General features: G+C 39.8%; 1 protein-coding gene across 8 annotated transcripts in view; it reads right to left on the minus strand.

Moving 5' to 3' along the window:
* The window catches only part of LOC135556252 (pre-B-cell leukemia transcription factor 1), an 85,069-nt gene extending 73,749 nt beyond the window's left edge, over nt 1–11,320 (minus strand). For all 8 annotated transcript variants that reach the window (XM_064989294.1, XM_064989288.1, XM_064989292.1 and 5 more), the window contains exons 1-2: nt 10,686–11,320; nt 9,272–9,345 (exon numbers count right to left, since the gene is read on the minus strand). In XM_064989294.1, the coding sequence (XP_064845366.1) occupies nt 9,272–9,345; nt 10,686–10,870 (259 nt within the window). In that variant the 5' untranslated portion in view covers nt 10,871–11,320. The remainder of the gene's footprint in view (nt 1–9,271; nt 9,346–10,685) is intronic.
* Between the last annotated feature and the right edge of the window lie 392 nt (nt 11,321–11,712).

Consider the following 11,712-nt stretch of genomic DNA (forward strand, 5'->3'; position numbering starts at 1 on the left):
TTTAAAGCAGTGGATACTGTGGTCTGTTAATTCAGTCTGGTGAGGCATGAGGGCTAAATCCAACCAAACAGCTATCCATTTGATCAATTTCATTCACCACCCTGACTGGAACATGCTTTATTTTGGAGATCACAAGCACATAATCTGCATTTTTAATGAATAGCATTTAGTATTGCCGCTGATGCTATAATAGGAACAAATTACAGTGCTTTTAGTAGCTAGGTCACCAGCCTATGAAATAGGAGTTTGACTTATGTTAGTCATTCCACTTGTGTTTATTTTTTCTCGGGCCTCTCTGTCTTTCTGTCTTCACTACTCACGTTCACACACAACATAGAAGGTTGCTCCCTGTTATCATCACTGGGATAATATCACACAAAAACAATGAGGGGAAAAACAACAAATCAACGCGAAACAGCTCGATCAATTTCACAGTCACCACCATTGCGATGCCATTGTTAATTACCCAATCACATCACACTAATAATTATATGATTAAACCCCTTAATGTGGTTAACATGTATCAGTTAGGCCTTCTGATCATTTCCATAATTGATAAGGTAACTAAATGATCCTGTAAGATTGGAGGGAAAAAACACAAACCTAACATAGCATGGGACTCAATAATACGACGAATCCCTTCATACTGTATTCATAATAATGCTACTAATAAAAAGAGGTGAAGAGCAAAGCTTTTTGAAGGCTTCTCAACAACAAAAAAACGCACATTGTCACATTTTCCCACTTTGCCACTGCCTGTGTTTCTGTGACTGTGAGCAGTAGAATTAGAGCTTCAGCTGGATGGATGATTAAACAGAGAGATAGGAGGGAAACAGCTGTGGAGGAGAGTACAGCTTTGTGTTTCTGTTTCTCCTGTGAGTGCTGCAAGCACACACACACACACACACACACACACACACTGAATGCTGCAGCATCAGCATAGAAGTGTGGGCTGGATAAAAGGAAAGACAAAAGCTGCTGCACGTATTAGCAACACGCCCAGCTAGTCCGTAAACAGACAGGGATGGGAGGGGGATGCATATCACCGTGACACAACACTCTGAGTAGACATTTACATCATCCTGCATTGATAGGATGGAAAATAAACTGTTACAGTCTGCTAGTTTACATTACCTCTGAACAGGCCCCGGCCTAGCCTATGTCAGCATCCCAAATGCTGAGGCCCTGGTCAAAAAGTAGAGCACTATAGAAGGAACAGGGTGCGTTTGGGAAACACACTTTACATCACATACCAAAGTGACACCAGCGGGATTTATATAGAGAGAGAACTGATATGTCAACATTAATCTTTTGACTACCATCAGTTTGGCATTGGCAATAAACTTAGATACACACTCAAAATACACCATTGTGCTAATCTTTAAAAAAAACACAAAATACTGTATATACAGTCAAATTGTTCATTCCTATGAGTTTCTATACCACACAGGTTTATGAAGGTAAAATTCATATTATATTTTCTGTGGATCATGTCTGCAGACATAAATGGTTTATATGACAATGGTGTGCTATAGTGTGTAGGGTTCTGAATAGACTCTACATTCTCTAGTAGAAATAGGCAGATGCCAAGCCATCTGAATGGACTGGCGACTCAATGTAATGTACTGTACAATACACCTATCTATAATCAGATCTCTGGCTCATTTCACCCACGTCAAATATTACTCTGCTGCCCTCTGTAAAACACCCCATTTTCACCCTTCAAAAAATAACATTACATCATTCCACTAGTCATTTTTATAAATGGAGCATCCCCCAGGCGTGAAACCTTACACTATTCAAACACGGGCCACCAGAAAACTAGCCTTTTGTTGAGGTTGAGAGGGAAAAAAACGAAACAGCCAGTCAGAGCAGTAGGGATGCGTCTCAAATGGCACCCTACGCCATATTCAGTGCACTACTTTTAGTAGTCGGGAAGAAATGTTGGGCGTGCCATTTGGGACACACACCTAGATTTACTGAGCGAGCATCTCAGTCACAGAGAGGTTGTTTGACACTGGTGGGGATTTATGACGTTGATGAGGTGTTTACAGGAGTCAATTAGTTTTCGAACATGTTCTAAAGCACAATTTTGGATGTCAACAGTTTGCTTATCAAAAGGAGAAGGACAGTTCTTTAGATCAGTTCCAAAAACAAACTGTGGAAATGTTTTTAAAACATGATAGAAACATATATTTTTGCAATCCTCTACATTCAGGTTTTGTGATGAATTCATTTTGTGTTTAAGATAGGAAATGAATGACACTTAAAACACGTTATTTATTTTTAAAACCCTGATGTTAGATTGAGTTGTGTTACATTTGTATATGTTATAATGCCTTGAGTTTGCAGAAGGTTAAGGTTTCATGGCACAATAGGATTGGAGTCAAATTGTTTGAGTATATTCGTGGAATGTACCATGTGCCAAAACCTCTTATTACATGGTTCTGGGTGGGTATTGCTGGGACATGTAGCCTACTGTCATAGACAAGACCCTAAGGCTAATTTGAACTTATCTTCCTTACTCTGACTGGACTCCAAAGTGACCTAAGGGGTAAGTGGTCTAACAATGTTTAGTTCTAAGAATCTATGAAAGTAAATTAGACATGTTCTTGTCTCTTTTTATTACGTATTACATTGTTAACAATTTGACAGAGACACACACACACACACAGACACACACATGCACACACGGTAGGCCTTTTAGTGAACAGCAGCATTCCTTTCAGTAGAGAAAGACAACCAAAATATGCAGTCAAGGAGGGAAAACATAAACCAGTGTCTGTGAGAATAAAGAAAAAGAAATAGAAAAAAAAGATGTCTGGCAGGGAAAAAAATCAACTGTTCGTTCTTCTTCTCCTTTCCTGTGGGGTGTGAGCTGAGCACAGCATTGTGCTTGTTTATAGTGAGCAGTCATTCTGCTAGGCACCGTTCGCTCACCACACCGCACCGCTTTATCCCAGTACAAATACACAGAGTGGGTCAAGAGTTCAGGCACTGGGTTACTCAGCGCTGCCTGCCTGTCCTGCCTCCCTGAGCATGGCATTATGTTCTGTCCTGACTCCTGCAGGTGATGTCAGTTGCTCTGGTACTGTGGACAGTAAGAGAAGTAAAACGTGTCGTGGAGATTGAGGGGAAAGACCATTCCATTTGCTAAAACCAAAATTCCACGAATAATGATATATTCACAAAATCAAAAAACTGTGAATGAAGGGTTCTGACTAAAAACTAGGCCACTTTTCTTTTAATAAAAACATATATAATGTAATGTGCTATATGCACTTATATCAATTCTTAGACCTCAATTTTGCTATGACAAAATTATACAAGTAAATACATGTTACAATAAGATGTTAACAACACAATTATCCTAAGTGAAAATCATGTGGTGTAAAAACCAGACTACAAAATAGCCTTTCTAATGCATCTGGTGCATTCATACATATTTAATGGTTAAAAACAAGACCGATTCCAGAGTTGCAGCAGCAGTGGTCTGTGCAGTCAGTAGGTTCTGCGCTGAGCTTTATTTACTTTAAGACCTAACAATAACCGTGCTCACCGACAAACCGGCTCAACCCTACACAGCCTCACTAGGGCTAGTCTGTAGTCTGTACTGTGGCAGGTAGAGTCGTAATAATGTTTTGTTTTTTTAAAACAGGTAGGCTCTTTTTACATGGAGAATCATCATAACGTTTTTAATACTTTGGTACCCAGCCAAGAGGACCCAGTCAAGATATACTCCAGGGTTCAGCAGCAAATATTTTCAAAACTACTGGTGACAATTTAATTCTAACACCTTATACAGCAACACTAGGGAGCAGATGAAACAATGTCTCACACAGTATATAAAAGAGTAGAGATGTACAAAACCATCTGTCTTGTACATCCATATATCTATATTCACTTGATGCAATGAACCCTAATGTCCTCCACCCACAGTGGGTATGTGTAACTAAACCTCCTCTGAGAAGAGGAGGGGGTCAGAGTCAGAGTATTCTCCTTCAGGAGAAACAGAAACCTGGGCTATTGGGTTGTTGGGGTCGTAGCCGGCTTAGAGCGAGACTGAGAGAAAATAAGCATAGGGTGCACAGCACTCCCAGCCAGGGCCAGATCCAAGTTACTTTCTGCTCCATGCAGAGACGAACTTTGGATGAACTCAGAGAAACGACAGGGAGTAAAACACTATGCATAACTGTGCCACTCACTCCCCCTCCAAAGCCCTACCGAGAGAACAGAGAAAGGAGAGAGAGCCAGCAGGCCTCAAAAGGCCCCCTGCTCTCCTGACACACTGGCCAGATTGAGAGTGAGCTACATGGGGCAGGAGGACTAGGTTGGTGGGAGGGTGGAGGTGGAAGGTGGTGGCCTCTATCTAACTACCTATCTACCTATCTATCCAATTTTACTTAATGCACCAATGACAATGAAACACAGTGGACATGCTTCCATATTAAACGCACACAGCGATAGAATCTCAATACATCTAAGTGCAAATTTAAACGAGTCCCTATTCCACGCCATGTCTTAGAAAGGGCAAATAATGGACAAGACACAGTTCCTTTAGAAAGTCTACAGCCCCCTTGGATTCCTTAACATTGTATTGTGTTACAAAGTGGGATTCAAATGGATTTAATTGTCATTTTTTGTCAACGATTTACACAAAATGTCATATCAAAGTGGATTTCTTGTTGTTGGTACGATTAATGAAAAATAAAACACCAATATACCTTTATTAGATAAGTATTCAACCCCCTGAGTCCGTACATGTTAGAAACACCTCTGGCAGCAATTACAGCTGTGAATCTTCTGGGGTAAGTCTCATACGAGCCTTGCACACCTGGAATGTGCAATATTTTCCCATTATTCTTTTCAGAATTATTCATACTCTGTCAAGGTGTTGGGGATTATGGCTAGACAGCAATTTTCAAGTCTTGCCGTAGATTTTCAAGTAGATTTAAGTAAAAACTTTAACTTGGCCACTGAGAAACATTCACTGTCCTCTTGGTAAGCAACTCCAGTGTAGATCTGGCTTTGTGTTGTAGGTTATTGTCCTGCTGAAAGGTCAAATCCTCTCCCAGTGTCTGGTGTAGAGCAGACTGAAGCAGGGTTTCCTCCAGGATTTTGCCTGTGCTTAGCTCCATCCTGTTTCTTTTCATCCCGAAAAACTCCCCAGTCTTTGCCGATGTCAAGCATACCCATAACATGCAGCCACCACCATACTTCAACATAAGGAGGCAGTTACTCAGTGATGTGTTGTGTTAGGTTTGCCCCAAAGATAAGTCTTTGCATATAGGCCAAAAAGTGCACTATTTTGCAATGTTTTTTTTGCAGTATTACTTTAGTGCCTTGTTGCATACATACAGTATAAGCATTTTTTGGAATATTCTGTATATTTGTATTATTATTTTCCCTCTGTCATTTAGGTCATTATTGCGGAGACACTACAATGCAATTTTTCTTCCATCACAGCCATTGAACTCTGTAGCTGTTTTAAAATCACCAATGGCCTCATGGTGATATCCCTAAGCAGTTTCCTTCCTGTCCTGCAGCTCAGTTCACAAGTACGACTGCATCTTTGATGTGTCTTGGTGGTTTAATACACCATCCACAGTATAATTATTAACTTGACCATGCTTAAATATATATTCAATGTCTGATTTTTTATTGTTACCCATCTACCAATCATAGCCCTTATTTGAGGCTTTTGAAAAGCTCCCTGGACTTTGTAGTTGACTGTGTTTGAATTTCAATACTTGACTGAGGGACCTTACAGATGCTATATATATATTGGGAACAGAGGAAGGGGTAGTCATTCAAAAATCAGATCAACCAGGGTGGCTCCTCAGAGGAGGAAGTGGTGGACCATCTTACTCAGTGAATTTTATAAAAATATAAATAGTGAAACATTTAAAAAGTTATCCTTTTTAGATAAAACTATACAAAATATATTCATGTCACCAAATAACTGATGAAAACACACTAGCAGTGCGCTCCCGGAGTGCACACTAGATGCCCGGGCCTACGAGTAGGGTTGATTCGAGCATTCTGGCCTTACAATAGAAGTCAAGCACCCAAGCTAACGTTGGCTAGCTTTCTAACTACTTCCAGACACAAATGACCTCACTCTGACCATTTTACTCGCCCTAGCAGAGCTGGTAAGGTAGTTTTCATGTTATCCAGAGCAGTGGTAGAAAAAGTACTAAATTGTCATACTTGAGTAAAAATAAATATATCTTAATAGAAAATGACTCAAGTAAAAGTGAAAGTCATCCAGTAAAATCCTACTTGAGTAAAAGTCTAAAAGTATTTGGTTGTAAATATACTTAAGTATCAAAAGTAAATGAAATTGCTAAAAAGGTACTTAACTATCAAAAGTTCATGTAAAAGTATAAATAATTTCCAATTCCTTATATAAAGCAAACCAGATAGCACAATTTTCTAGTTGTTTAAAAAAACATTTACAAACGAAGCATTTGTGTTTAGTGAGTCTGCCAGATCAGAGGCAGTAAGGATGACCAGGGATGTTCTCTTGATAAGTAAGTGAATTGGACCATTTTCCTGTCAAAATGTAACGAATACTTTTGGGTGTCAGGGAAAATGTATGGAGTAAAAAGTACATTATTTCTTTAGGAATGTAGTGGAGTAAAAGTAAAAGTTGTCAAAAATATAATTGGTAAAGTACAGATACACCAAAAAACTAAATAAGTAGTACTTTAAAAGTATTTTTGTGCTTTACACCACTGATCCAGAGTGTTGGTGACTGTAACTGTGCTGCTGGCAACAATTGAATTACGCTTTTTTGCGGACGTTTACTGACACCGGGCATGTTCAACGGGTGTTGAGCGCTCGTGAAATCATCATCAGTTATTCTGCGCTCTGGCACACTCAGGCGAGAGTGCTCTGAAATCAGAGTAGATACTCAGAGTGAATATATACGAAAGCACCCGAATGTCCATTGAGAACACACAACGACTATACCACGCAGCTAAGATAGGAATGACGGGAATAATCACGTCAATAAACATTGGGTAGTTAGTTAGATAGCATATAGTTAATATGCTGGTAAATTGATGTATTAGTAGCCAACTAACGTTAGGTAGCTAGCTAACATATCGGTACATACTGCTGTAATGATATGTTATGTGGTTCGTAAGGATAGAGTAGCAAACAAATTGTCAGCCAACATAACGTGTAAGGTAACTTATTTGAAAAGGCATTACTTTATTATATTGCTCAACATTTTCTTAACTTTTCTCATAATTAGTTAAAGCAATTAATTTGTATATGCTCTCGTTGTACTTCAGCTGCATATTTTCTGCCATTTTCTTCAAATTTGAAAACAATGTGATGCCACGCCCATTTTCTGAAGAATTGCATTAAGGGCCCTAAAAGCACTGAAATAGTGTCCACTGTTGGTATACTTCGTATTTTGGAGAATGTAGTATGACATCCGAGAATTTTTGGCATACAAACTATATCCATACTATGACCAATAAGCATACTATATACTCAATTTACATCACAAATAGTCAGTGCAGTTTTTTTTTTACCCCTTTTTCAGCCCAATTGGTAGTTACAGTCTTGTCCCATCGCTGCACCTCCCATACGGACTCGGGAGAAGCGAAGGTCGAGAGCCATGCGTCCCCCGAAACACTACCCTGCCAAGCTGCACTGCTTCTTGACACACTGCTCGCTTAACTCGGAAGCCAGCCGCACCAATGTGTCAGAGGAAACACCGTACAACTGGCGATGGTGTCAGCATGCATGCGCACGACCCGCCACAGGAGTTGCTAGAGCATGATGAGACAAGGCTATCTCTTCGGGCCAAACCCTCCCCTAACCCGGACGAAGCTGGGCAGATTGTGCACCGGCTCATGGGTCCCCCGGTCACGGCCGGCTGCGTCACAGCCCCGGATCGGACCCGGGTCTGTAGTGACACCTCAAGCACTGCGATGCATTGCCTTAGACTGCTGCGCCACTCAGAAGGCCCCATTGTCTGTCACCTTGATTCATCCAATTTGGTTCGGGACCTGTGCACCTAAGTTATAAACTTTCATTTGTAGGCTAGGTTGTAGCAACCACATGATGGGTATAGGGCAAACTCAAGTATCATATAGTAACCTAAACCTATCAGTGTTACATTGAGCTGGGTGAATGGAATATGAATGACTGTGATCCAATTTGATGTAATAGAAATAGGACTATGCTCGTAAGACAATTGGCCTCGCTAATCTAAAACGGCAATGACTGCTAGTGGTGTCAACCCTTATTATTTCACACAGAGTGAGTCCATCTACCTTATTATGTAATTTGTTAAGCCAAATTTGACTTTTGAACTTATTTCAGCTTGCCTAAACAAAGGGGGTGAATACTTATGCAACAACTATATTTTAGTCATTACATTTTTATAAATGTGTGAACATTTGTAGAATTTTATTTTCACTTCGACATTATGGAGTATTCTGTGCAGATCAATGACAGAAATGTACAATTAAATATATTTCGATCCCACTTGGTAACACAACAAAATGTGAAAAAAGTTCAAGAGAGTGTATACTTTCTATAGGCACAGTACTTTATATACACACTAAACAACGCTGAATTCTATCTGTGCCAATTTCAGAAATGTCAAGGGAAAAGGGGTTTGTATTCTGGAAAGAGGACGTATGTTATGACTCTCCCTAAGACTAATGTCACTGCATCTGCTCTTGGTGAAATTATTCTGGCGACAATGTCTCTCACAACAGCACAGACAAATGAAAAAACAGACACAAGTGAATTAAATGAGACACACTCAGCAGAGAGACTTGACAGCTAACACACAAGGGGGGAAAATGATGATGCAGATGGTAATTTAGCGCTCAGATGTTTGACACAATAATTGATAAGGATTTCCAATGTAGTAGCGCTGACTGTAGGCCTACATAGTGTGTAACAGCACAAAATGGATCACACGACAACACAATGCAAAAACACAAGTATAATAAACCATTTGTATACCTTATATGTAATTCAAAGCACATCGAAAAACAATCATGCATGTCCTGCAACAAGTTTGTGGATAGGAATGGCTGTGAATTGTAAAACGCGCTTTCGGTGAAGACATTTATGAGTCCTATGCGCGCATAAGAGCGCATACAATATATCCCCTTTACGCGGGCTTCTGTAGCCAATAGTATAAATAGTTTCCCCTTCAAATTGTGCAGCCTAGGTCTATATTTGATGTGCAATCAATACCTTACCAGTAGATAACTTTATGAAACATTGGGCCTACCTGTCTTTTCTTTGATTTCACACAAGACGTTGAAGAGAGCAGGCTTCATCCTGTGGCAATTCAAGGCGTGTTTCCTAAATCAAAACAAAGTAAATTTAAAAAAATCGTAAATCACAAAAGTGTTATATCTTAAAAACATATGCATGCTATAACGGGTTTATTGAAACATGGCCCGCAAATTATTGAGACTGGCAATTGTGTGATACAATTGCGCATCACGTCAACCTTTTTTTGAGAGCCTGCTGTGTTTTTTATATGCATGCTTAATTTCAAAAGCAAAATAGCATATGTACTATTTAAAAATGAAAAGTTAATATGTATAGGCCTATTATTATTATTAATAATATTATTATTATTATTACTGGACGCAAGTAAAGAAAGTAAACTAGAATATATGGCTACCTGTTACTGCCTAAAAATATCATGCAAAAAAATCATGCTGAGTTATGGACTGATTGAGCAACAATACCAACAACAATTTATATCTTTGAAGATGTTTTTTGTTGTTGTTTAGAAAGGTAAAGTTTTGTCAACAATTATCATATGTCTTGTTGGTTGATGACTTTGTATAAATTACAGTCATGTATATTGCAGTGAAACAGGCGACAGCGGAAAATGTTGTCCAAAGAGTTTCAAGGCATTTTAACAGATTCCTCTGCTCCTCGTCCTCGACGATGTAGGCTAAACACATACAATACGCGCACCGTGCCCGTCTGAGCACTTCTCTTTAGCGTCTGAGTCAACAAAATATCCAATAACAGGATGAAAATTATTTTCTGCAATTACTATCAATAGCCCATTGTATTTTCCATGTAAATAACAAATGATAACCTAATAGTTTAGTATCGATTTATATTAGATTAAGGCTATGCCTTATCAGTTATATTGTGCCTGGAGTGACAGAGAGAGGTGTGTTTGCACAAAAGTTCATCAAAATGATGATGTTGTCAATCAACGTGATGCTTGTTATTTTGATGACAAATCACATGCACAAACTTGAAATGTCAAATTTGCGAGTCTTTATTGATTTGTCAATAGTGTGAAAACACTTTGAATCTATAGTTGCCGCCTGTAGGCTAAACTGCTGCAATTTTACTGTGTATAATTTCTGGAAGTCAGGAGAAAAAAATATATGTTTTCTAAATATTAATAATAATAGAACTTCAAAGTGTACATTTAGTAACTGGTGCACTTTGGATGTCATCATTTTTCCAAATGCCCGCTTGCCCGCTTATCATTATTGTAGGCTGTTGGGCGCGAAAACCGAATTATTTTCAATTCATCAATATAATATTTTTCACTACAAATCTGACTTTCTTGAAATGTCTTATTATCCATCGTTATTGAATGCATAGAGTAGTTTGCCGTAACGAATCGCTGTCCATTTTGACCAGGTAGGTCCCGAGCACCTTACCTAGCTTGAGCTTCGTCCAGACTCTGATCTGTGATGGTCATTATTTGCTGTAAAATGTCTCCAATGTCCTGTTTTCTCCCATCGCCGTCCGTTCCTCCGGTGCCTTCCATGTGTTGAGACAGGCCGGGATGCCCTGCCATCCCTACTCCCGCATGAGAGTGCATCAACCGCGGCTGCTCGTCCATCTCTTACGATCTATTTGTTCTCACCTCTGTGTCAATCTCGCAAAAGAGAATCCTTAACAAATTCTGACGGACGTTTTATCTTGCCTACACAGGTTTAGGGTTCCACGTCGTGGTTCGCTTTCCTGCGCTCCTGAGTTTCAAGACCCAGAGTCGGAGGGGAAGAGAAACAAGCCCTCTCTCTCCCTCTCTCTGCTCTCCCAGCTGGTCAGAACTGAACGTGAAATCTGATATGAAATACTCCCTTTAGCAGATCAGACTGTGCGTGGAAAAGATAAACTGTCTACAACATTGGAATCTGTATGCGTTTTCCTTTCATGTGTCAGAGCCTGTGTCTTCCCGAAACACAATCACTTTTTCTCCGAGAGACTGGGCGGTATCGAAGGAGGGTTTTGGAAACCTGAAGTGCAAGCTATTTCGACTTATCCCATCCGCTTGCTTTTGCTGAGTAGGCTACAGTACCGCACGGTAGTCACTGAAAGGCAGCACATAGCTAGAGTATGAAAGTGAGACTCCGCCTACGCGAAATTATTGGGAATAGAGACCATTTAGCCCCACCTTGAGGTGCCTCTCGTGAAACTTCAATCATAGCGCTGTGTGAAGGAGGGATGCAGGAGATGTTGCCACAGATGTTGCCACATGCAAGCACTGGGAGCAACCTGGTTTCAGAGCATTTCGTATTATAATGTACGTTAACCCAATATATGCATTTCGTATGATTTGTTACGCATTGCAAATCCTACAAAGTGTTGTGAATTTCCGAAACGTATGATATGTTATGATCTCCAATTTGTTATGTCTAACATTAGCTAGGTGGCTAGGTGGAACACATTAGCTAGCCAGCT

Source organism: Oncorhynchus masou, chromosome 15 (assembly GCF_036934945.1).
Source record: "Oncorhynchus masou masou isolate Uvic2021 chromosome 15, UVic_Omas_1.1, whole genome shotgun sequence".
NCBI classification, from domain to species: Eukaryota; Metazoa; Chordata; class Actinopteri; order Salmoniformes; family Salmonidae; genus Oncorhynchus; species Oncorhynchus masou.